Source organism: Channa argus, chromosome 21, assembly GCF_033026475.1.
Source record: "Channa argus isolate prfri chromosome 21, Channa argus male v1.0, whole genome shotgun sequence".
Taxonomy (NCBI): domain Eukaryota; kingdom Metazoa; phylum Chordata; class Actinopteri; order Anabantiformes; family Channidae; genus Channa; species Channa argus.
Genome location: NC_090217.1, coordinates 15,591,672 through 15,619,109, shown reverse-complemented (window position 1 = coordinate 15,619,109; position 27,438 = coordinate 15,591,672). Strand labels below are relative to the sequence as shown.

The 27,438-nt window shown below is 40.4% G+C and overlaps 1 protein-coding gene across 13 annotated transcripts in view; it reads left to right on the top strand.

Annotated features, from left to right (window-relative positions):
* The window catches only part of nav3 (neuron navigator 3), a 361,175-nt gene that overhangs the window by 303,690 nt on the left and 30,047 nt on the right, over positions 1-27,438 (top strand). For 10 of the 13 annotated variants that reach the window (XM_067489701.1, XM_067489702.1, XM_067489700.1 and 7 more), the window contains 8 exons: positions 16,565-16,679; positions 18,272-18,581; positions 19,312-20,038; positions 21,028-21,453; positions 22,192-22,233; positions 24,713-24,870; positions 25,773-25,967; positions 26,628-26,680. In XM_067489701.1, the coding sequence (XP_067345802.1) occupies positions 16,565-16,679; positions 18,272-18,581; positions 19,312-20,038; positions 21,028-21,453; positions 22,192-22,233; positions 24,713-24,870; positions 25,773-25,967; positions 26,628-26,680 (2,026 nt within the window). The remainder of the gene's footprint in view (positions 1-16,564; positions 16,680-18,271; positions 18,582-19,311; positions 20,039-21,027; positions 21,454-22,191; positions 22,234-24,712; positions 24,871-25,772; positions 25,968-26,627; positions 26,681-27,438) is intronic. The other 3 variants (XM_067489698.1, XM_067489706.1, XM_067489707.1) reach the window with 3 other exon arrangements.

Genomic DNA, 27,438 nt, shown 5'->3' with positions numbered 1-27,438 from the left:
CTTCACAAGCACTGCATGGAGTGGTATGACGTGGCCTGTCGGTGCATGACAGGGAGGTATTTTTAGGCCGGGCTGCCAATTTTAATGGGTGGAGGGGTTCAAAGATGTGGACGGCGTATAAATCAATCAGATACAGGTCTCAAAAATGTTGTAAAGCTTTAAATGACAAAATGGTTGCAGAGCTACTTTAAGCTGAGCTAATGCTATGCAGCAATATTATGGTAACTCTAAACAATAGATATAAAGTCACATTATTTTTTGTTAGAATTTCAGATTAGTATGTGGATTTAGGATTCTATTCAAGGATAAGCTACAGTGAATATGCTCAATGTCAGTATCATGGTGTAAGGAAAACGTCTGGGTTACATGTTCAATCTCACAAGTGTGTCCATCACAACAGTCAGTAAGACCACCCAACCAGGGGCAAGCCCAATATTATCTGTGGCTATCTAACGGCCGACTATCAAAACGTGCACGACCTGACCGGAGGTTCAGAAAAGGCAATTAACCAGCCCCCTGTCAGTCGCACACTGATGTGCCTGTCAGAATTTGACACTCATGCAAAGAGATTGTTTGGATAAGAATAAATACGAACTCTGTGAACTGTCTCTTACATTTGCCAAGTCTTAGCTTACCTCTACATGTGTTTTATCTCTATATTTTAATATTTTGCCTTAAGTGTCTCTCACTTAACCTTGACATAAATCCAAAATTTTGCAGGTTTTCTCAGCTAAATTTTGTGTTAGCATTTTGGGCCTCAGGGATGATAAAGAAATATTGACGCCTATTTTCCCTTAAGATGCCTGCAGGCAAAGGAGTCCTGATAGGATCAGAGCTTAAACTGTGAAACCTGGGTTGCCTTGCTGCTTCTTTTTTCTTCAAAACTATGTGAAAGTACACACACACACACACACACACACACACACACAAACACAGTAATAATGCTTCTCTCTGCCTCCCTCTGACATGTGTGATTGTCAGATGCTGAGCTGTCACTTCCTACTGGCAACTGACAAAGCTCAGGAGGGAAATTCATATCTGATTGCTCGCTGGGCTTTACACCTCTGCCTGGCTTTAGTTCCCTCCATAGAACCTATGTGATTGGTTCCTCCTTTATCCCAAAGCATTTGTCATCTTTTCTCACATAACCCTCTGGCTTTAAGTGAAATGATTAGGGGATAAGGCTGAAGTTCAAACAATCTTGCCTGACTTTGAAAGACATTTCATCTCTCCCAATGCACATACTGGTATTCTAGGAAAAACAAATACAAGAAAAGGTTTTATTCCAGTACCTGTGAGTCAAATCTTAAACTGTGTAGTTTCTCTTTCCCTGATGTCACCAAGGATTTACATGTTTAGCTGTCAAACACTTTACAGCCAGCTAACTGACAGGTAGTCTTATTGTCATATATTTCCTGGTATGTCTGCTCAATAGCTGCTTTATTTTCTGATTCGGTAGAAAAGGTTTACTGTTCACTTTTCAGCCATAGAAAGACGCAAGCAGTACTGCAGGATGCAATTGACTAAATGCAATCCCCACACCGATGGGTTTGATAACCGAAGGCTTTTAAAAAGTGGGATGTAAGGTTTCCTCTGTGGATATACAGGTTAAGGTTTAAAATTCTTGTAGGATAATTGACTGTAGTGTTTCACAGAAATGTATCCCATGCTGCTACTGAACAGGAACTACAATGGCTATTACTACTGCATGTAGAGCTGCTATACAAAAACCCCGGTCATAAAAAACTTGTTTTTCAGAAGCTGTAGTTTGCTGTTTTACCTCTGGCGACTATACCTAAGTGAGAAGCTGAGCCAGTCTATTTTAATGTGAGAGCTGGATACAAAGTTTGGGTCAAATAATTTGTTAACCAAGCTGAAATGTATAATTGTTGTTTTTATCAGTAACAAATTACTCAGCATTGTTATTGTGTCTCTCATATATGAGCAATAATTGGGAAGGTAGACGTATGCAGCCAAACAGAGGCTTTCAGATACATCACCCTAGTAAGACGTAACACACACTTGCAGATCCTTTAGTCCCCAGTTCTCCTGGCGCACTGGCAGTAGTAGAGAGAATTCCTGGGAGGCAGAAAGCGGGAGTCAGTTTGTGTACATATACAGAACAGCTCTCATGTGGCTCATTATGCTCCATGCTTTTCTCCAGTCATAACCACTCCCCTGGCTGCCACCCAAGGCTGCTTTATTCCCCACCAACAGAGCCCCCAAGGAAATTTCTCTAAATGACTCATCCGGCCAAGACTTATGGCCAGCAGGTGACTGAGACCATCTGGGGCTACGACAGTGTGCAGTAAATTTTAAATGAGATACTGTATGTCCTTCATATGACTATAGGTGGTATTAAAATACCTTGTTCAGATTAGCTTAACTGGTCTACGTGTTTCTTTGGGAAATGCTGTGCTGTACAACAAGTGGTGTCTGCAGAGGTGGTATGCTTGGAAGGTGGAAGGAAAAGATGTGAAGTAGAGCTTTGAGTGACTTTACCATCATGATTAGCCCAGAGCCTATGATTTTTTTACTACTAATATACTGACTAGCAATTATACCAAACCGTGGTTTTTAACTAAGAATACAATTATTTGAAACTGGCCATACCCCAAAAGAGCTGAACAACAAAGGCTTATATCCCTCTTCTGATCAGTCTGTTTCAAAACAATAGTGAATTCAGCCTTGGCTAAAAGAACCACTCTAAAAATACCTCCCTGTCATGCAGAATAGATGAGTGTATGCTTGTGGCTTTACAGACAAAAAAAGACACCCAAGGAGAGTGTTTTGACACCGACAAGTTCCCCGTTTTCAGCAGAGATATGAATAAGTAACAGGGTCTTGCTTTTAGCATCCAGGTGCTTTGTGTGTGTGTGTGTGTGTGTTTTGGTTATTTGATTCTTTGGAGGATTGGAGACAAGTCTATATGTTTGAATGTGTTTTGTTGCGGTGGTGTTGTCTAGGCTTGACTTGACTATATATATTTAAGTATGTCTATACATGTGCTGCATATGTCTGAGTTGCTGAACAGCAGGATCCAGGCTGTCACTCTGCAGGATCAGTAACAGGCGTGGTGAAGCTGTGGAGCTCGGCGGTGCTGCTGTAAGCAGCGAGAAGATTTGGGGAAGAGGTTTTGCGCCATCAGTGACAAAGCCAGGCATTATATAGCTTTCTGTGTAGTTCGTCACTGCCAGGGGCATCACTTTGGAAGAAAGTATCCTCTGTCACGTTGCACTTCTAATTGCAGCATTTGAATGTTTCTGCTTTCTAGCTTTCTGAAGTTTTCTGGCACTCTTCAGTCTTTTTCTGTCTTGCAGACGTTTGTCTTTTTTTGGTCTTTCCACCTTAATGAAAAGCCCACAGACACACAGACTGAACTTAGACTCTGATGGTAATTGGGAGAAGGTTATTGAGGATTTATGTACCCAGCTGTGTTTTGCTTTTGTGTGTGTGTTCATGCTAATGTGTGTCCTCCTTTGTGCAGGTGCTTGCACGCACATACATTTCCTTCCAGAAACCGGGAAATTGCAGCCCACACAAACACACTAATTAACCATCTAATCATTCTGAGGAGCTCAAGGGGAAGTTTTAATTTTTTGGAAGCAGAACTTTCCTCCTATTTCTTATTCTCTGGCATTGAATCTTCAATTACAGACACTTTTCTCTGTATTTATGATTAATATTAAGATTTTTCATAATATCCCCCAAGGGAAGTTCGGTATTCTCATTAATTACTGTACTTCCTGAATTAATCAGTGAAGGCAAAAAGTTACCGAATGGGCAGTGATGAAATAACAAGACATCAAGCTTATTTCATTTTTGTCCAAAAAACCCTGTCACACTTCTCAAAATGTCTGTACTGAAATGAACTGCACATTTTCCCCTTCATGCCCACAATGTGCTGTTTCAGTACTTTTGCATGAACCATCCAGTTTAAGTACATTTTAACAAAGTACAGTGAGAAAAATATTATTATTCAACTTCAACTAAAGCTTTAAATACTACTGGTATTCTCTGGTTAGTATATCATAAATTGGAATGTCCTGCAAAAGTGTGACTGTTTGGTATGAAATTTACACTTAAAGTATTCTGTTATGACCCCTTTGCTAAAGTGACTCTCATCATGACTATTTGTGAGACCATATGCTCCTCTGACAGTGATCTACAACTCTGTCTGTCAGGGGCAGGTTTTTCATCTGGTGTGACTGAAAGGTGAAAGACAGCATGACCGTTACTGTAGCATATTATTCATGTTATTTGTTTATTCATAAAAAAGAAATCATATCAATTCTGCAGCCTCACTACGTACAATACTCGATAGTGTTGCCCCTCTAAAAAAGAAGGCAATAAATCAGCAGAGGCGATCTCCATGGTATAGTTCACAAACACGCAACTTAAAACAGGAAACACGAAAGTTAGAAAGGAAGTGGCGTTCCAGAAAGTTAGAAGAATCTCATTTAGCCTGGAAAAATAGTTTAAAAACGTACAAAAAAGCTCTCAGTGATGCCAGAACAGCATATTATTCATCATTAATAGAAGAAAACAAGAACAACCCCCGGTTTCTGTTCAGCACTGTAGCCAGGCTGACTAAGAGCCATAGTTCTGTTGAGCCTACTATTCCCTTAACTTTGAGCAGCAATGACTTCATGACCTTCTTTATGAATAAAATTGTAGCTATTAGAGAAAGTATTCACCAGATCCTCCCCCCAAAAATTACAGATAGATCTTCATGTACAGCAGTGCTAGAATCATGGATAAGGCCCCACTCCCTGTTAGACTGCTTTTTACCCATAGATCTCTCTGAGCTAACTTCAATTATTACCTCATCTAAACCAACAACCTGTCTGCTAGACCCTATTCCAACTAAGCTGCTCAAGGAAGCTTTACCCTTAATAGATACGTTCATATTAGATATCATCAATCTATCTTTAGAAACAGGCTATGTACCACAGGCCTATAAGGTAGCTGTAATTAAACCATTACTTAAAAAACCCTGTCTTGACCCAGGTGTTTTAGCCAATTACAGACCAATATCTAATCTCCCCTTTATTTCTAAAATAATTGAAAAAGTAGTCGCAAAACAATTATGTGATCACCTTCATAGGAATAATTTGTATGAAGAGTTTCAGTCAGGATTTAGAGTTCATCATAGTACAGAAACAGCACTGGTAAAAGTCACCAACGATCTTCTCATGGCCTCAGATAATGGACTCATCTCTATACTTGTTCTGTTAGATCTTAGTGCCGCATTTGATACCATTGATCATAACATTTTATTACAGAGACTGGAACATGAAATTGGAATTACAGGAACTGCACTAGGTTGGTTTAAATCCTATCTGTCTGATAGATTTCAATTTGTTCATGTTAATGATGAATCCTCCATGCACACAAAGGTTAGCTATGGAGTTCCACAAGGCTCTGTGTTAGGACCAATACTTTTTACTTTATATATGTCTCCTTTAGGCAACATTATTAGAAAACACTCCATAAATTTCCACTGTTATGCTGATGATACCCAGCTATATTTATCTATGGAACCAGATGAAAATAATCAGTTAATAAAGCTTCAAGCATGCCTACAAGACATCAAGGCCTGGATGTCCCACAATTTTTTACTTTTAAACTCAGACAAAACTGAAGTCATAGTATTTGGGCCCAAAAATATCAGAGATATGATGTCCAACCATATTGTTACCCTAGATGGCATAAGTCTGGCCTCCAGTACTACTGCAAGGAACCTTGGAGTTATTTTTGATCAGGATCTGTCCTTTAAGTCACATATAAAACAAATCTCTAGAACAGCCTTCTTCCACCTACGGAACATTGCCAAAATTAGGAGCATACTGTCTCAAAGTGATGCCGAAAAACTGGTCCATGCATTTGTTACTTCTAGGTTGGACTACTGTAATTCCCTAGTTTCAGGATGCCCCAGTAACTCCCTAAAGAGCCTGCAATTAATCCAAAATGCTGCAGCAAGAGTGCTGACTGGAACTAGCAAGAGAGATCATATTTCACCTTCACTAGCTTCTCTCCATTGGCTTCCCATTAAATTTAGAATAGAATTTAAAACCCTGCTTCTTACATATAAAGCTCTGAATGGTCAGGCTCCATCATATATAGAAGACCTCATAGCACCATATCATCCCAGTAGACCACTTCGCTCTCAGAATGCAGGCCTACTTGTGGTTCCCAGAATTTCCAAAAGTAGAATGGGAGGTAGAGCCTTTAGCTATCAAGCTCCTCTCTTGTGGAACCAGCTCCCAGTTCAAATTCGGGAAGCAGACACCCTCTCTACTTTTAAGTCTAAGCTTAAAACCTTCCTCTTTAATAAAGCATATAGTTAGTTATAGTTATGCTGCCATAGGCTTAGACTGCTGGGGGACCCACCCCCCAATGCACTGAGCTCCTTTCCTCCTCTTGACCATCTCTCCTCTCCTCTCACCCCGCAATTCTCACCACTGTATGTCATTAACTCTGTGTGTTCTCTCCCGTAGTTGTCTTTGTCCTCCTCTGTCCCCCTCTCTCTGTCCCTTTCTGCAGGTGTCCCCCGGCTTTGAAGCTGTGTGTCTTCCAGCGTGCAGCTACTGGTCCTACCAATCTGCCCGATGTTTTGTTATTGCTTTTTGTTGCTCTGTTCTTTTCTCTCTCCCCTTTCCACTCACCCCAACCGGTCGAGGCAGATGGCCGTCCACCCTGAGCCTGGTTCTGCTGGAGGTTTCTTCCGTTAAAGGGAGTTTTTCCTCTCCACTGTTGCCTATGGCTTGCTCCAGGGGGAATTGTTGGGTTCTCTTTATATATCTTTATAATCTTGACTTTATTCTGTAAAGTGCCCTGAGATGACTTTGTTGTGAATTGGCGCTATATAAATAAAGTTGAATTGAATTGAATTGAATTGAATATAATATCATAAATATTTTAGAAATATGTACCCTCCACCAACCCCTTTGTTTTTCTTTTTATATTTGAGTATAATTAAAAATGAACCTCTGTGGAAAAAAATGCACCACAGTTTAACTTCTGCTAATAATTTAAAAATTTTCAGTTTCAGATTTTATTCAGCACTAATGTCACATAAACTGTTACACTCAATGAAGCAATTTTATAAATTACAGTTATGAACGTTCTGTCATGTTTTGGGATTTCATGTTCAACTAATGCAAATGTTTCAAACTCTAGTTTGAACATGGTGGAAATATGTTTAATATTAGTCTTTCATGCTGTGAGCATATACTGAATAAATACAGTAGCTAAAGCCAGTAGCCGGTGAGCAAACATAAAGACAGAAAAGGCCTGGTTCTGAAAAATATCTCCAAACCAGCATCTTTAAACTAGCAAGTTTTTAACAGAGAAGGAAAATGTGTGATCGTTTCATCAGTAGTGAAATTTACCATTTTCGGCCTTAATCAGCAGACTGGAGATTGATATCAACATCCCTCTATCTTTTGGCAAGAAAATACATTTGTTTGTTTTCATAACTGTCAAACTTTGTAAGCTGCAGGAAGAATATTTGTTTTCACTATGCTAACACAACAAATGTCTGCATGTATGAGTTTTGATGTGTTGACACTTAATAGAAGAGACTAGTATCTATGACTATGATAAGAACAGAATGTTTAGTCGCTGAAATGGCCCGTGTGAGATGAACTAGAACTTGACCATATGGGACCTGTCAGAGGTCTGACCTCACCCAGCAATATCCCTTCAGCCTCAGGTCCAGCATGATGGGACCAGGTGGACAGATCACCTGTGAGACTGTTGCATCTCTGATTTGCGCCTGCTGCGCTCTGAGTCATAACTAGCCAGCAGATGAACCTCATTGCATTTTGAAGTTCTTAATAAATTCCATGTTTTAAGATCTGATGAATTATCCTAGTCACTGCCTGGCACAGTGTATTGTATGGGGGTTATGTTTGTGTGCTGTAGGGAATATTTTTGAATGCCTTTAAAAGATTAACATATAAATGCACCTACATGTGCAGGTCCAGCTGTTGTACCACAGAATTACAGTAATGTGATGTGAAACATTAGAATAGAACAGGAAGGTGAACACTGTGGTGATGTAGTGCGGCATTAGAAAGAAACTGAATTCTTCGATTTTCACAAATGGCTCCAATATACCTAGAGTCTTAATGCTCTGGTAATTTAAAACTTTTAATCAAATAAGTTTTTCTAGTTAAAAGCTGGGGTGTTTACAGCAGAGAAGGCTGCAGCTTATTTGACTATTGAGGCAGAGCTTGTGCCCCTGAGAATTAACTTGGATTGGGAATTCATTTGAAAAATTGTCTGCGTGTTTTATTTTTTTAAACCTGAATCTCCTTTGTTCTTCTTTGTCACACAATTGATATCATGTTATGATGAAATGAAAAAGCGATTTAGCAATAACAGCATCAAGTTTAGTTGTTATCATTTAAAACTGTATTGTGTCCCTAAATTGGATAAAGTGGTTTTTGAGCAGTTTTCTATTTAATTTAATAGTTAGTTCTGCTTGGTCTCAAAATTGGAAGGTCTAATGTAGGATTTGGGATGGTGGAGAGAGATTCAAGTTTTTTTTCCCCCAGTGAACCAGTGTGGCTGTAGACATCTGCAGTTTTGCTAATGGACTGAGTCAAGACTCCCTGTGTAAATATAGGATAGATTTTAGGATAAAAACACTAAAGGGCTTTGTCGTCAGCTACATCAATCAATTTTGTTTAAAGTTATTGAGGATATGACTCTATTCATCATCTGACGGGCCTAATGAGTTTGTGAAGATAAGAATCGACAAAGCTCCTAGCATTGCTAATTCTCTTTTACTGCCATGGAGCCTGACTCTGTTGTGGATTATGAAAATGTAATCTTGTTAAACGACGAGTGTCATGGGATAATTACAGCAGTCCAGTGTTTATGAAGCTGGATGGTACCGACGCATGTGTTTCTCTCTTTCTGACCAAAGACCCCAAATGACCTAAACAAGATCATAACATAACAACCTAAAGAACTGAAAATGAGTCTTCATTACTATTGCTATTTTTGTACGGCTTGAATCTTATTTATTTGTCAGGTTTCAAGAAGACAGACATTAAATTATTTCCGTCAACCTTGTCAAGAATATTTCCCACTGAGACACAGTCAGTCATCGGTTGCTCATCATTGATTCTGGACACATGCCGAGATTGCTGGTGGTTGAATCCACATGTCAGCTGAGGGGCTTGGCAGAGCTGCCATGCTGCAGCCTGTGTCTATCAACACTGTAATGCCATAATCCCAGATAGATAAAGGTTCTTCTGTGCCAGAACAGTAGGGTTTTGGTGTTGTATAGTTTGCCAAGTCATCTGCCACACAGAGCAGAAAGCCATAGCCACTTGGCCCTCTGATGTCCACTATCTGACCAATGCTTTCCAACCTTCCACCCTTACCAGGTTTGGTGAGTGTCTGTTTATTTGTTGCCCCTCCCATACTAATGACTAAGACTGTCTCTGAATGCTATTTTTTAAACCTTTCACTTCACTTATTTTACATATTATAAAGATTTGAAATTTGGCTCTAAAACAAAATTTAAGAACACCCACACATTTAACCCACATTTACATTTAGGATTCTTGGATACAGGGTCAGTGGTTTGATCCCGTTTGGTCCTGGCTATCCCCAGCTGTGCAGTGCCGGTCCAAGCACGTTAGAAGGGTTGCATCAGGCAACCGGTGTGAAACCTGTGCCAAATCAACATGCAGACAATGTTCCGCCGCGGCGACCCCGAACTCACGGTATAATCCAAAAGGACAAAAAAAAAAAAAAAAAAAAAGATGCTTGGATATTGGACATTTTAACCTAAAGTGACCATCACAGCTCTCTTCCTGTTGCACGATGAATTAATTAACAAAGTGTTTCAGTTCTACTTTCAAGCTGCTCTTCTAGAACCTCTTTGTACAACTGCTACTCATATTTTTAGGGAAATACAGAAGTACCAGCCCCCAGGGTACACTGTATTTCATCTAGCAAGTTTATCTCTTTTCAGGCCAGAGGAAGAACAGGTCAATGATGGAGCCAGCTGTTGTGAGCACTTATGTGGGCTATTTGTTTACATGTTTGTCAGCAGTGTGCTAAACACTCGAACAAACCCCTGCTGTGATGTATCAGCCTGCTGGAAAGCCTTTGCTGCCGAACGGGTAAAGATTTTGTTGTCGTCTTTGACTGCATTGCAGTAGGAATCCTGGACGTCTTTACCAGCCCACCCAGGCAGCACTGACGTCCTGCTGTCTGTCACTGCTTGGCAACAGACACATTTCCAGCTCATCCTTCCAAGGTCACTCTGTTCTTTTCTTTAATTGAGTTGTGCTAAGCAGGCGTGGGTCCCACAGTCAATGATGAATCTGATTACATTTTTTGTAAACATTCAAAAGATTTTTCGGTTCCTGTAGCACAAAAAACTGTGAAAAAATTAATCAGACATTTTTTGTGGACAAACACCCACTTTGCCTCTCTTTAACACAGTAGTGATTTGATGTAGTGAGAAAAAAAGTGTGGTAAGAAAAGAGGTTTTTAGAAATTCACTCATCATTTACTGTCATCTGTCATTTCACCAAAAGCCACTAACAGATTGTGGGTGGCTATGATAAGGGTGATGCTGATAAAGAATTTTATGGTACTCTCCCTAGATTATCCTTTTGTTCTTGCTGTAGTGCCCACCAAAAGCCTGGTTGAGTGAATGAGAGACGAAAGTCATGTATAATGTCCCCCCGCAAACGCTGTATGGACATATTCTTTTGAGCCATCTCACGTATTATGCATGAGATCACTTCCAGTCAGAGGAAGCACAGTCGGCTTTCATCCAGCAAAGTGCTTCCTTCTTCACTTGGCTCAATTCTGTGTTGTCATCCTCCTTTAATTAACCCTTGGTAACCAGGTACTGACGACATGTCTCACTGCCTCTCCAAGGGCTGAGGCCCATCCTGGTAAGAAGGGGAGGGGAGATGAAGAGAAGGGAGTGGGAGCTGGCAGCAGTGGTATGGGGTGAAAGTGGGAGAGTGAAGTAGTCCTTTCTTCCCCTCTCTCTCTGTCTCTCCTTCCCATTTCCTCTCTGGACTCTCAGTCATTTCACAGCGTCTCGCTTCTCTGCCAGGTAAGGTTTTGCCTCCTGTGGCAGTAGGCGTGGTAGAACAAATCAAAGCAAACATCTTTTGTGACAAGAAGACACGCAGCATCCATCCTATTGCAGGTGAGTTGACAGCTAAGATAGAAACTACACACAACTTCTGTTACAAGCCTGTACAAGCCATTTGGTGCTTTTTTTTTTGTTGCGTTTAAGTTGAGCGAGTGTGTAATTTGCTTTGATAGTCTCTTGCTCTTTACCAGAGAAAGTGAGCAAAAGGCAGGACAAGAAGTGTTAAGTCATTTGCATGGATATAAAGTGTAATTGCAAGAGCTCAGTGGCATTAACTGGGATTATGGTACAGACAAATGAGAATGAGTGCTTTTCATTTACATTACAGAGCCTTGTTCTTTATGTGTGCGTGTATATGTGGGGGAGAGAGAAGAAACAGTAACAGCATCAGGGACTGAAGTGTTTATATCAATGATCCTAAATAGAGAAAATGTACAGTGTGAACATCATAATCAATCATTTAAACATCAAGCAACAGTAATAACTTCTCTTTACTTAGAAGATCGATAGATAGATTACTTAAGATCTTCTAAGTGAAGTTATTGCTATGTTGATAGATAGATAGATCTAGATATAGAGATTTTTAAAAAATATTTAAATGTTTTTTGGGATGAGTGAAAAGACTTTGATATGTGAGATGCAAGCTATTTGGAAATCCAAACAAGTCTCACTTCATAGTTTCAGTTTTATTCCACAGTTTTTGTTATGTCCTCTGACGGACTGTTGCATTGCCTCATCTGTAGGACATCCCAGCTTGACTTGCCTCAGCAGTATTTATCTGGAATATATTTTTGGAGCCCTTCATCAAAATCTCATTTATTTCCATGACATATCGTAATCACTGGTCTTATTCTTCGTTCATGCTGCTAATAGCATTTTTCCTCTGGCTTGTAGAGAGAACAAGTGTACCAGTGTATTGAATATTGCATGGAGAAAATGTTGGCATGGTTGAGTTGAGCCACAGCAGTACAATCCCAGCATGGGTGCAGCAAGACAAAATCAAGGTTCTTCAATAGAATTTGCAGGGAAATGGCCTTTTCATGCTCATGTAATTTGTCCTTTTCTGTGCTGAATTGATATCTTCCTACCTAAATGTCTTTATCTTATGGGCAGTGTTGCCCAAACTTGGGATTCAGTACGTAGGTGAAGGCACCTTGACAGGATCTGGTGAGAGTGTTTTTTTTAAAGCCTTTGTATGCTTTTCCCAATAGGTTCAAGGGATTTGAAAACAGGTCAAATCTTTTTATAGCACTAGTTATCATACAATTCAATATTTCTTCTGCTGTAAAGTGACTGATAAAAGGTTGCACTATGTAGGGCATCCGAGTCAACAGACCCATCACGAGGGAAATACAGTACAGTTTCAGATGGATTTTGAGGGAGACTGACTTGTTTCGCATCATCTGCCCATTTCACTGGCTTGCTTCTGAAACATGGCAGAGAAGCCAGTATCCTCCACAGCCGTCTCCTTCCAAGCATTCTGCTCTGTACATTGTTGCTCATTGTTAATTTAAGAAGTTATGTCACAAATGTCCAACTTCGGTGTAGGGTTAGTGAGTTTGCCTGTGCTAGTTTCGAGTATACCCCTCCCCACCGTAGGAGAAGTAGTGACGTGAATGTAAACGCATGCAGGTTGGAGGGGAGGAGCTTGTTTCACCAACGTTGTGTCAGAGCAGTTGGAGCTGATCCAGGGAGTCTGCCTGGTGAAATATTTAGCTTGATGTCAGTGTCTGTGTGTCAGGATGTGGATTCACCAATGTGGTCTAGACCGAAATATCTCAACAGCAGTTGGCTGGATTGATATGAAATTCGAATAGTCTTTCATGTCTGTCTTCAGCTGTGTTTTTGGCTAATTGTTCATTGTTAGCATGCTAAAATTTGCTTTCTTTTATCAGTATTCCAATGTTGTTAGGATGTTGGCATAAATCTCTATCTTGATAAAGATTGTTAAGTACATATATGTATAAACAACATTGGAAAATCCTGGAGTTTATTGTTCCATCACTTCTGAACAAAATGTTGTCATTAAACTGAAGCTGAAGTTACATCATGCTCATTTACGTGCGTTGCACTGTGGCACCTCAGTATTTGCTGTGGGAACAAGACATCAGCAGACACAGAGATATGTTCACAAGTTCAGAATTTTTTTACAGGTGATCTGCTCATTTTTTGCTTTTCAACATGCAGGTTAACTCCTTTCAGTTTTCTTAAAGTAATGCACTTTGTTAAGTAAGAAATAATTGCCTAAAAAATTCAGAGAAGTAAATGCAAAAGCCAAAGGGCATGTTTGCATTGTGTTTAAGACTCCAAGACCAATTCACTGTGACTCATTATGCTAATTAAGCGAGAATTAACTAAGAAATTATTTAAATCATATTATTCACAGTTCAGACTAATTCTCCAGAAAGATGAGTTTCAATATTGTATGAGAGGGACCACCATGGAAGGAAAGGGTTGTCACGTTGCAGCCAAGGGAAACTTATTCTCATATTTAGATAAGAATTAGAAGGCAATGAGCTTCTTCACAGCCATCTGCCTCTGCTTTTCCTGTTAGGACGATAGATTCTACAACTAACCATCCTCTGACTGCTGTATCACTATTCCTCTTATCATATTACCCATGTAAATGTGCTGCACTTTCTGTTATCATGTTCAGTGTGTCTGAGTTTGGAAGAATTAACAGGGATATGGTGAAAGTGAACTTTTTATACTTATAAAAGAAGCTTGAAATATACTTTAGAGGTACAGCTAGTCATAAGGGATTTACTCAAAAATCACCATCTGTGCCTTTGATCGCTCCACAATATCATCTTTAAAGCATGTTTCTCTCACTGCATCTAGTGCCTATGTGCTTCCAGAATGTGTAGTTATAGTATAATGTATAGTTATAGCAAATAAATATGCATATACATAGAGAAAGACGTTTCTGTTATCTGCAGACAAAACCTTTTTTTGGAGCATATCCAAGTCTCTTTGGACTGGTTCATGTTGGGGGGAGTGTTAACTTTCGCTCTGTCTGCTCCAGTTGTCTGTCACGCACTAAAGGCCACTCTCGGAGGAAGTGAGCAGACTGCAGTGCAACTCCCCTGTCACTCCTGAGGCCAAGTAAAGCTGAGCCGAGCGTAACTTTAAGTCAGATTGTCAAGGTGACCCAGCAGCCCCTGTCGACAGTACGACTTGAAGGCGACGCCCAGAATCAACTGCATATTTCATCCTAATATACTGTCAGAAGTCGGAAGCACGAAAGTAGTTGCCCTAAACTTAAAACAGAGCCCACGATATTGGCAAAGATGGGCTTAAGTGCAGATGAGAGATATTAAAAGGATAAAAGCCAGGCATGTTTCAAAGCCATTGATTTCCAAAGGATTTGTTTGCAGAAGTCTGGTGCATGCAGATACACATTCACTCAAACACATGGTTTGACTTCTGTTTGATATCAGAGTACAACTAAGGCTTAGTCTTACCAAAGCTTCCTTTTTACTTTGTTAAAGCTGTAAACAGCTCAAAGTTAAATTTACAACTGAGGTGCCTTGTTTGAATCATTACTAAGGCACTAAGTCAGTGACAAATTAAAAATTGCTTAATAAGAAATGGATTTTAGTATTCAAAAACACAAAGCCCTCTTGTCATGGGCTTTTTTTCCTTTCTAAATGCATAAATAATGGTGGGCAGGGGTCAGCATGTGCCCTCGGAAACCTGTTGATATTGTGAGCAGCATATCATCTTTCCCATGCTGACCCCTGTCTGCCATAACAATATAACCAACAGGTGGTATCAATGTTGTGGCTGATTACTGTGCAAATTTTTTACTCCACAAATGGGAGCCAGACTCAGATTTTGGCTGTGAAGATAAATGGCGCTCATTCCAAATCTGTCCTCAGAGAAAATCAATTTCACACTGCATCAGTGGAGAACTAGGTTGTAAGGTGTCTGATCTGCACTGCATTCATTACAAACCTTTTACAGGTGTCAGATATAAATAGGGCATCTATTAATTTCAACATGCAAACTCTGCAGAAGCTCTACAATTTCCTCAGATATCTTAACAGCTGTGACTGAGCTTCTATCTTGATATTTGTTTTTTTCGATTCTATTAAATCTATTTAATAAAACCTAATGAATGGTAAGCATGTTTTACGCTACAGTCTTACATGATTTTGGTTTTCTGAACAAACATTTAAAATACTGCCATTTTTCCACTCGGACATCCACTATACAGCACACGAATCCGCAGCTCGCCCACATTTCCCTCCCTCCTATTTTTTGTGAGCCTTTCAAAAATGAGTCATTATTCTGTCATTTTCAGTCCTTCTGCTTTCCGTTTTCATCCTCATCTCTGAGGGTTTATAGATGACTTGTTGCAAAATGTCATTTGCTTCTTGAGTTGTTTCTGTTTTTATTGATAAATGCAGGTTGTGTTTGGAATCAGGCATATAACCAGTCCTCTTAGGTCTGTCGATGGAGTGTATTGTTAAAAAACACTTCCCAGCATGGGCAGTGTGAACATTCATGTTGTTAGTATTGATTGTCATCTGTGTGTCTGTGCGCCTGGATCTATTCATCTCATTATGCAAATTAACAGTGGGGTGTATTGTACACATACACACATTAAGGCAAACACAGATGCAGATGAGATTTGACATGTTGGCATGGAAACCAATTAGTGTCTTGGATGTCTGTGTGTATACTGTATTTGTCTATGTGAGTTCCCACTACTGCGGTGCTAGTTGACTATCACGTGTATGTGTGAGTGTGTCTGTGTCTGTGAGGGGGTGGGCAATAAAGGCAAAGAAGCTAAGAGAGCTAATATTTAGTAACAGAAGGTGATTTATTATGTCTGATAGCAGATTTATTATGCCTGATATCAGAAAATGAGCTTGCAGATTGGAGAACCATATAGGAGTTTACTGTGCTGTGCAGTAATTAAACTGTGTTTGTGTGGCAATTTGATCCACATGCTCCTCATTTGTGGGGCTCTTCGTGTCCACCAATCTTCACCAACAGCTAAATAATGATCATTTTATTCCTCCACAAACTCCGAGTTAATGAGAATCTTAACAATTAATGACCCAACATCTATAATACTCACAAGTCAGTGTTGCCCAAAAAAGAGCACAGCCGTCTAAAGAGACAAATGGGGTAATTATGAGTGATCTACTAGTCTGCTAGCCTAGCTTGTCAGTGGACAGTGCAAAAACTACAATTTTTTTCCTGCAATTGTTTCGTTTTAAAGAAAGGCTTGAGTATTGGGATGATAATAGCAGCTGGAGTGCAGGGTGCATTCTTGTTAGTAAAGCACAGAGCCCCTGCTTTTCAAGGTCAGAAAAATGTTTTTACACTTCCCATTGGCATTACTGGCCAAACTAAAAGATACCCTTACCTTACCAACCTTTGTTTTTCCCTTTTTTCCTCCTGCTCTAGTTGGGACGACAGCAGCTCAGTTAGCAGTGGCCTGAGTGACACATTAGACAACATCAGTACTGACGATCTGAACACGCCCTCCTACTCTACTCCACGCAAAAGCAAGGGAGTCCAGGTAAGGACACATCCGCTAGGCAATGAGTACACATCCACACCACAAGGGATGTTACTTATTCTCAGTAAGAATGTTTTGCTGATCAATACTTTGCCCAATGCTTTGGCTACATCTGCAAAATTTAATTGATGGCAACCCCAGCTATATGTCATTATCAAATATATGCTTACATGCTAAAATAAGATGGTGAACATTATATCTTCTAAATAATCACATGTTAACGTTTAAACTGCGAGTATGTTGCTATGTTAGTATTTGCTCAAAGCACTGTGTGGTTCTTGGTTGTCTTCTTTTCAAGGAGTAAAGTTCAGAATTCTTCCCTGGGGTAACTATTCTCAAAGGGGTTGTGATTTCCACAGCAGGGCTAAAGCCCAGGGAAGATGAAGAATGATGAGTCACTTCTTTCATATGCTTAGGGTTATGGTTATTTGGAATGCCACCCCAATAGTTCTAGACCTGGTTTGTTTGCGATAAGAACATGAGACGACCTTGACCCACCGTTTGACAGCATGTTTAGCAAAACAGCTAGTTGACAGCATGTCTTCTTCACCAAGTGTTCAAAGTGCATTCAGCATCTGCTGCAGAGTGGTACTTTCTATATTGCCTAGATAATGCTATAGATATGAGCAAATGAAAATGCTTGAATTTATCTATCTATGAAAGAACATCACTGATTTGGACCAGAGCAAATGAATTACAGGTCTGAAAACACTCAAAGATTGTGCCTTGGAAAGGCAGGAAGTTCTTCACAGGTTCATGGTCTTAAGGATAAACTCCTGAAGCGAAGCAGGCATTAGTCCTGTTGCATTACACACTATTCTTGGATTGTGGCATTTGGAAGACTAAGCCAGTATGACAAACACAGGATCAGGTGTGTTTGGGATCTTGATCTATCCTATGAAATAAAGTTAGGACACCTGAGCCTCTGCTGCCCTGCTTTCTGGTAGTTCAACACTAATAAATAATAAATGGTTAGAGAAACCAATTGAAAAATGAGCACTAAAAGGTCTAATTATACTCCCTCACATGCAGTTATAAGCATGTTGGTTTAATGTGAACCCAAGACCCGTCTCTTTGTGAGCTCTGAAATCACAGCTGAGGGAATTTTCTGCTCATTGAATACTATTGCTTAGCACTCCTCTGAGACTTTTGCTGTATTTTCTGCCAAGTTTCTTTGGCCCCTGATGAAATACTCAACAGACTGGGATCTTAAGAGACTCGAATGTTGCTAGGGAGACTGGCCATCTGTCAAGGTAGGCTAGTTATCACTGCTGTGGGTGTGTTAGTGTAGGTGTGTTTGTATGCTTCCCAAAACAGGAGACCTGGACACAGGCGATTCCAAAGATAGCAACAGTATGACTTTGCACACAGGCACACATGCTGCTGCTATGTTTGAACAAGGACTTATATTTTATTTTGTTAACTGTCACTTTTTAAAAGATCATATCTGAGGCATTTACCATTTTATCTTCTTGCTTGAGTGTTAGGGTCCATTTATGTATTATATGTATGAACTGTTTATATAATGCCAACTTCAATGTTTAGTTACAAATACTCCAGAAAATCAGTTTTATAATTGTGCCCTCCTCCAGTCACAGAGAGGAATCAGATCCAAGCATGCAGACCAGGAGGTGAGCAGCAGCTGGGCTGGAGCCGAGGACCTAAAGAAGGTAGAGGACGAGCTGGATGCAAGCATGGACCCCAGCACTGGCTCCTCCCGATGGAAGCCTTCATCTTCCTCCTCTTCATCCCAAGCCCAGGGCCAGTATGAAGATGCCAGTCAGAAGGCTGCTGCACTAGCCCAGATGTCCCAGACAGGCTCATGGAGGAGAGGCATGACAGCCCAGGTCGGCATCACTCCACCAAGAACCAAGGGTACCTCTGCTGCCCTCAAAACACCAGGTAGGACAGTCTTCAACCAAACACTATTTAAATAAGACAGAGAACACTATAGACTGAACTGAGGGAGAGAAGTGGTTCATTTAGTTTCTCCAAAATATAATTATTTTTGACAAACACAAGTAAACAGTTCTTTGACACTTTGACAGGGAAAGAAATGGTGAACTATGCAAAAACACCTATTTTTACATGTATGATAATACAGGCAGTGTGGCAGTGACTAAACAGGGCCACAGAATACCAAAGCAGATGCATATGCCATACTGGGCAGATGGTACACAGCACAGTGGAGCTGTAAGATAGAGGGCTGGGCTGAGCACACAAATTTATTTTGTATTCATGGTAGATTAATTTGCATTTTGTAGTTTTAATGAAAAGCCATTTAACCAGTCACTGGGTTTACATGCACCTAAGTAACCATGTTACAGTCTGCCTTCTAAGGAAATATGAGGTATTAAGTATTACAGTATCACTTTCCCATTTACATGACAGTTAAATAATACTTAACCGTCATGTCAATGGGAAAGCTGGTTTCGAAAATTGGGGTGGGGGATTAGGAAAACCTGGTTTGCCCAGGTAGGTTTCTCCCGGAGAACCTTGATTTCTGTGCCATGTATACTTATAAGATACTCAACTTTATACAACAACGTTGTTCATGAACAAAAGGCAGGACAAGCACCTGAGTGAAAGGCTGAGTGAGAGAAAACATTTTTGTGTTTATGCACATTGACAGGAAAAACTGATGATGCTAAGGCCTCAGAGAAAGGCAAGGCAGCTTCCAAGAGTTCAGCTGGCATCCAGCGCTCACCCTCAGATGCTGGGAAGAGTAGTGGAGACGAAGGCAAGAAACCCCCCTCTGGCATTGCACGTCCACCCACCACAGGCTCTTTTGGATACAAGAAGATTCCAGGGCCCACTGGAACTCTAATCACCTCTAGTGGTGCAACGCTCGCCAGCGGCTCAGCTACACTGGGCAAAGTTCCCAAATCCTCACCTGCCCTCGGTAAAAGCGCAGGCATCAGTGGTGTCCGCAAGACTAGCCTGGAAGGCTCACAGCCCCAGGATGATGGCATTCTGCTCAGCTGCGGAGGCTCCAAAGTGACCCTGCAGTATCGCTCTCTACCCAGACCAGCTAAATCCTCCAGTGGGGTGGCAGCGGGGCGCAGCGGGCATCGCTCTAGCTCCAGCAGCATTGACTCTAATGTAAGTGGGAAGTCACCTGGTGGGGCAGCGACACAAGCGGGTGCCAAACGCAGGGACGGAAGAGTGGGTTCAGACCGCTCAAGTCCCATCACCATAAACCAGACAGACAAGGAGAAAGTGACCGTGTCAGATCAGGACCCAGGAGCAGGACTATCCACCTCCCCGAAGTCCAGCCCCACCTCCACTTCAGCAGGCCAGTCAGGCCTCAGGCAGCCAGGCTCCAAGTACCCTGACATTGCTTCTCCTACCTTACGCAGGTCAGACACACAAAACATGGCCACTGCTCTGATTCTGTCTCTGTCTTCCATTGTGTGTGTTTCTACATGACTCAAACATTTCACCACATTTTTTCCGCCCCGTAATTATCAGTAACAGCTGATGTTGTACAGAGCAGCAGGCATGCCTTTAGCTCCAATATACATTTCTGCATTGTTCAGACATTATTAATGCATCTATTTCAGAAATACATTTCAAGGAGGTTTTCATTTATTATGATAAAGTGATGTTGATGTTGATCAGTGATGTTTTCCTGATACAAGCTTTTCACCAGACGCATAACAGATAGGGCTATTCATTAAAGATGTCATCCGTGGTGGTAAAGTTTCACCATGGCTTAAAAAATACTTTGTCATCCATATCAATTTGAGCTGTATTGATTAAGTGGGTTTACTTAGCTGCACAGCCAAGGGTTGCTATTACATGGCTTTTCCGTGGTGTAGGTAATAAGCCACTGCAAATGAAACATATCTTTAACGCAAAGATAAGTCTGCGGGTGTTTGATTCAGCTTAGGCAAGCTCTGCTCAGCAGTCTTGATCAGAACAGACAGGAGTTTCTCGGCACGCCAATCCTTGACTCATTAGAAGCAAGCATTAGGCAGGCGTGTCCAAGCATCCGTCCCATCCAATCTGTCAGACTGAACCGTTTTATCTGTAAATGTGTTGGGAAGTCTGCTTAGTGTTTTATCTGCAGTTTAAAGTTGGTATTACATTAAAACATTTGACATGTTTATGTAGCTGGTTTCCACTCCACAACACTGATACTTGTAAATTTGCTTCTTGATGCTTGTGACTATTGAAGAAATACAGTTTTGTAGGTACTACACCACAGGCCTGTGAGATAATGTACTCCACTTTCTCAACCCCAAATTATATTACGGTCTTTCATTTTCCACTATGGATCTTGCAAATGCTCATCACTTGTCCTTTGAGCATTTCTGAATGACTGCACCCACCTCTCTACCCCCAGATTGTTTGGCACCAAAGCTAGCAGCAAGGCCAGCTCTCCGGGCACGCCCGACTCTGGCAAGTGCCCCTCAATACTGGGCAGCCCTCACGGTACGCTGGCAAGGCAGGCCAGTCTGGACTCACCCTCCTCTGGCACCGGGAGTCTGGGGAGCGCCGGTGGCATGAGTGGTGGCAGCAGCCCACTGTATGGTAAAACCCCAGACTTGTGCACTGACTCCCCGGCCTCCAGCCCGGCCTCTGGCCTCTCCTTGCCCTCCAACGCTCGGCCCTGGCCTGCCTGTAGCTCATCAGCTGGCAGCAAAGACACACTGAGCTGCCAAAGCATGACCAGTCTGCACACCAGCTCTGAGTCCATTGATCTGCCACTGGGCCACCATGGGCCCAAGGTTACACGAACAGGCAGTGTCAAGTCCACCCTGTCTGAGGGGTGAGTAACAGGAAATACGATTGGGCTAAATCGTATTTATTGTTTCATTTGAGAACAGAGACAAAACTACATTTCACACATAGTACAGAGTAGGCTAAAAAATAACAATATTAATGATATTTGGGATGAAATCACTAAATCTGATATATTATTCTTCAGATACTGTATAACAGTACAAATCTCAGGTCTGAGAATTTACCCACATAATATTACAGTATTTTTAATGACAAATACATTTTAGGTAGTGTTTTAAACTAAATAAAAGCATCATGTTAGTCATTAATCGTAAGAGACTTCAACACAGTCTTACTTCCTGACCGACAGCCATTCCAGAAAAACTTCCACAATAAATTCAGATCATTTAAAACACTCGTTTCCATGAGAAGTGTTTATTAGGATGTGTCCATTGTTTCATTTACAGACTGCATGCAACACATTACAGAACAAAGTAGCAGTGCACAACGTTTTCTTGCAGCTAGTCTAGCCTCAAACTAGTCTCAAAAATGAAACAATTGTTTGTTGTTCAAGATTGCCTGTGTTGTTTATTGTATTTGTTGTCTGTTGTGCTTAAATGTAGTTAAATGTTTTCTCCATGGAGTACATCTGTTTGTACAATGTACATATTGTATGTGTCAAAACAATCAAGTTTGTAAAATATGACCAAAATCTTTTTTGTCATGTTTTAAAAAACAAATACCTGGTGTTCATCTAATTCACTCATCCTCTGTGTTTTAACAGCATGCCCCTCGACAGAAACACGCTTCCAAAAAAGGGACTGAGGTACAACACATCCGCAGTCATATCTCATTCTCAATTGTTCATTCACATAGTGTGCAAGTTTACATTTGCATGGAAAAAAAATCGTCTGGTTTATTTTGTTGTATGCATAGCATGCTCTGCTTTTTTAAAGAACTGAGTTGGTTATCGCTGGAAGTGTTTCTGTTATTCAGCCTAGCTATATTGAAATAAATTGGCTGTACAAAATAATTTAAATGCCTTCTGCTCTACAAATTAATAGCAGCACAAACGACTATTTTTCAATATAATCATATATACCGAATTTCAATCAATGCTTCTCTTAAAAAGTTTGGAAAAAAAAAAACACCTTGATGATGGAGGATATATTTTGGATCAGGAGGACTGTTCTACGACACATCATGCAATTCTACAAACTATATCTTAAATACTGTGCATATTTTCACACTGAGTAAACTATAAAATAAAGTTATAACTTCTTTGCAAATAAGCAGTAAGGGTGAAACTGCTAATGTATAAGGAGAACTAGCTAAAATAGATACCTAGAACAAAGGCTAGCTGAAGTCAATATTACAGGTTTAGGTCAACTTACAACTACAGTATGTAACTGTTTTTATATAAATCTGCTGAAAAAACTTATCTAAATAATCCAAGGTGCTGTTGACATGTCCCATGAGGTCAGACTATGTGAAAAACATATTCATGAGTATAAAATATTTGATTTTAATACTGAAAGGCTACCCAGAGAAATTATAAGATATCTGAAGGTTTTCAGCATTTTTCATTATCAGCTGTGCAGAGCATATCAGGGCAGAGCAGATGGTAGAAGGGCTCAGCAGAGCGGGGAGAAGGAGACCTGGGTGGAGCCAAGTATAGTATTAAAGTAATGGGTATCAGATAAAGAGTTAAAATACTTGCTCAAACTAAAGTACTTTGGTTTATCTTCTAAGGCAAAACACATTGGGAACAACTGATTTTTATTGTCAGTCAGAAACTTATTATCTCACGCAGGACCTTATTTTAATTCATGTTGTTAATAGAGTAATACAAAATGCATTCTCATTTTTTCTATAATAATTAATGTTTATCTCATGTTTTACAATCACCTTACCCAGTAGGTAGTAGCTTTGACTATTTTAAGGTGTCTTCTAAACCCTAGCAAACTCACACTTTTAGAACTTTAGATATTTCTTGTGTATGTAACATACACAAAGTACTGTGGAACAGAAGTATTACCCCAAATAAGATTATATAGCTCTTTAAGTGAGTCAAAACACTCATCATTCACAGTATGAATGATCCCTCAGATGATCTGGCAGCAGTGTGTTCCATCTGTCTGTTTGCATGTCTACTTATCTGTGTGCATCCCCATCCTTTTCTCATCTCACACACTCTTAAAAATGTGGCCAACACAACCACTGTGACAGAGCAGTTCTTCCTCAGCTCTCTGAAATGGCCTAACCCCCCTGATAATGTTTGCTCTGTTAGTGGAGGGGGGTGGGTGGGGCAGTGTTGGTATAATGGATATTTGGGACTTAGCTGGGCTAAAAAGGAGAGAGACAGAAATACCATAGCTCATTCATCAAAGTGGCACAACCTCTGCAGAGAACAGCCTCTCTAGTCAATTACACAATGCTGCAGCAGAGAGGTTGGATGGGGCATGCTGGTTTCAGAGCATTCTTTCATTTTGATTGCATTTGGTGCCTAAACTATCTGATCCTATGCTACTTTACAGCTGTTGGAAATTATGTTCAGTACGGACTGCAGTGTTTTCTTCTCCACTATTTTTTTCTGAGCACACATTTTTACAGCCGTCTGTTTACATCTCAGGCCAAATGATATGTTTTTTTGTGCCTGATCCTAAGACTTCCACAAAAGGAGCTTAGACTATAATTTCCTCATTTAGTCATATAAATAAGTTTGTTAGTTTTGCTTATATGCATTTTGTAATCAGTATGCGTACTGAGTCAAACCCTGACCCTTAGATGTATCAGTCTGTTCCGTTTCAGTTCCAGCAAGGGACAAATGTGGCTGTTTCACACTGTTCAGCACACTCAGACACCCAATCCCTGGTAGAGAGAATATGAAACACAAGCTTGTGGGACGGGAGCAGGGTCAGATGTGACAAGCGTAGTAATGGGGTTGTTGGAGAGAAGACAGTACTGAAAAGGGATGAGTGCAAACTCAATTATCATCCTCAGAGGATTAAATATGGCCGATTGTCACGCGTGCGATAAGGGGGCCTTCTGCTGCTGAGCCACTTTGGAGCTGGGAGAGACGAGATGAGCGCCAGCGTCACTGCGTTTGGTAGCTTTGAGTCAAAGCTGTGTGTGTCTACAATATGTGACTGTGTGTAGTTGTATGCATGTGCACATCTGTATAGTGTGTTGTGTGGCTCCACACTCATTTCATCACCACATAACTTCACTGCTTAACATTTGCCAGTTGTTTGCAGTCGGTATCCATATTTGCCATGAAGTTACCATGTCTTTGTATATTTCAGGTACCCTCCATCCTCCCGTCAGACTTCCCACGAGGAAGGGAAGGAGTGGTTGAGGTCCCATTCAACAGGGGGGCTTCAGGACACAGGGAGCCAGTCCCCGCTGTCTCCTTCAGGAACTTCCTGCACAACTACTGGAAAATACCACTATTCCAACCTGTGTGAGTCTAGAGTTATTGTAGCATTTTCACATGTCATAGCGTTTAGAGTCTAATAAACCAGACATTCTTTAAACTCTCAAGTAGTATCACCTTGAATGACACAGCTGTCCACAATATCCCCATTGCAGGATAAGGTCTGGCATAATATGTGCATAGACAATAAATATATCCCACTTGTGCTTTCAGTGAATTTACTTGTCAGGGTGAATACAAACCCCATGGTGTATAATGTAAATAAAAAGAGAATGCAATGGTTTGTAAATTCTTTTGAAACATTTTTTAATGGGTTTTGTTTTTCATGTTTTTGGTTAAATCCTAGCTGTCAGCTGTGGCCTTTCTGTGTAGAGTTTGCATGTTTTCCCTGTGCTTTTGTGGGTTTCCTCCCTCAGTCCAAAGAGATGCATGTTAGGTTAATCAGTGACTCGAAATTACCTGTAGGTGTTGGCCCTGTGTCGGCCATGCTGTTGTCCACCTCAGACCATTTTAAATGAACTAGTTCTCAGAGAAGACGACTGTATTTTTGGATTTTGCAACTCCCCAAATTCTTTTGGGGTTTAGGTTGCTATATTTTGATGGCAGAAATGAAAAGAAAACCATATGTATAAAGATCTATTAATAAGTAAAACAAAAAATTTATTTAAATCATTGCATTCCTCTTCATATTTACATTTTTCCAACTTTTCTGGAAATGGGGATGTTTAAAGACAGTTTGACAAGAGTCCTACTCAGACCACATACAACATGCTTCCCAAAATTGTGCAAGGAAGACAAGACCTACTTTACAAATAAGCCTGAGCACTAAAGCACTTCTGGAAAGAAATTCTATACATTAGAGATAGGTTTGGTAAAGTATGCAGGACAAAATTTTGGTATGTTTTTATTTTTTTTTCTTCTCCATGCAGTGAGCCCCACTAACATTAGCCAGTATAACCTGCCAGCAGGCAGCTGCAGCATGAGCCGCTCAAACAGCATTCCTGCTCAGGATTCCTTTGAACTGTATGGAGAGGGTCACCCACTGGGTGGCAGCGCAACATCCTTGGAGGAACGACCACGGGCCATCAGCCGCTCTGGTTCTTTCAGGGATAGCACTGACGAAGGTGGGACACACTCCTAAACACACTATGAACTGCAGTACAAAAAAATGACCCAACGTTCTAACTAAAAAGCCATCAGAAATAATAATGGCCACATCCAGCGAAGCTCCGGCGCTCAAGTCCTTTAAAGACAGATTTAATGAGCACTCAATGTGTGTTCATACTGTGAGTGATTTGGCTGACTTTTCTGTTCTGATCATTTTGGGGGTGAGTTAAAAGGATTTCATTACATTCATGTAGATGTCAGCCTGCCAACTCATTCTTTTTTATTGCCTTCTTGTACTGTAAGTTTTTATATATCAAATCATCTGCACGAGTAATGTCACGTCTAGATGACACAGCATTCCAAGCTAATAATAATTGCTTGTACTGGTCAGTGACACCCAGCAAAGATACTAGTGTTAATGTCAGGACACGTGAGACATCCTAGATGCAAAATTGGCTGTCCTCCATTATGATAGACTGTGCTGTGCATTGGTACATCACAATAGTTGGAACCTGGCCTTATGATAGTTAGCGAGTGCTAACTGATAGGTAAGAAAGCAATACAAATTATTTCTGAACTGCCTTAAATGATAAAATATTTTTACCCCCTGCCCCAGTTTTTACAATCAAGTATTTTGGTAAACTTTGTTAATTGCTCACTAATCTCTGTGTATCTAGTCCATGGCTCTTCATTGTCTCTGGTCTCCAGCACATCTTCGCTATACTCTGCAGTAAGTATCTGGACTACTCTATCTTTTAAATGTACCACTCTTTACTGAAAACAGAAGCTGAAAACAGAACTCTTCCGCATCTTCCTATGCACTTAAATCTCTTTAAAAAAATAAAATAAATAAAAAATAATCCTTTCTGCTCTTTCTCGCACTTGCATCTCGTGAACTATAAACACTTTTCTGATAGGACTTTGCTTTGATGTTTTCTCCTTGACTTAGATTTTTGCTGCCTTGTAACTCACTTGTAAGTCGCTTTGGATAAAAGCGTCTGCTAAATGACTAAATGTAAATGTTTACAAACTTAAAGGCTAGTTGGGTACATTTGAAATTACTAAATCATAGTTTACTCATTTTTAAAGCTGCTGATAGCACACAAACAGCTAGATATAGCTTTCAGGAGTTGGTGGAGCTAAAAGAGAAATACAAATCAGTGCTAAGGTTAACTATAACTTAATTAAGTCAATACATGCTAATATTTGCATGCATCAATTTCTGTAGCAATGTTTTAAAGCTCAGCATAGCTCATGGGGTGCATACAAAAAGCATCAATGTGTAAGCTGAAACAATCAACTTGAAGTAAAATCAGAGCCTTCAGCTCGTCCTAGGTATTTAGTGTAGCATTAGATTTTACCTGCACTATCTAGAAATATTTTTGTCTTCCTGTTTCTTTACTAACACAAAATAGCTTTTCTAAAATTGCAAGCTTCCACATTCAGTGAGGCCACACATTTGTTTTTTTTAGAGCAAAGAATTGATTA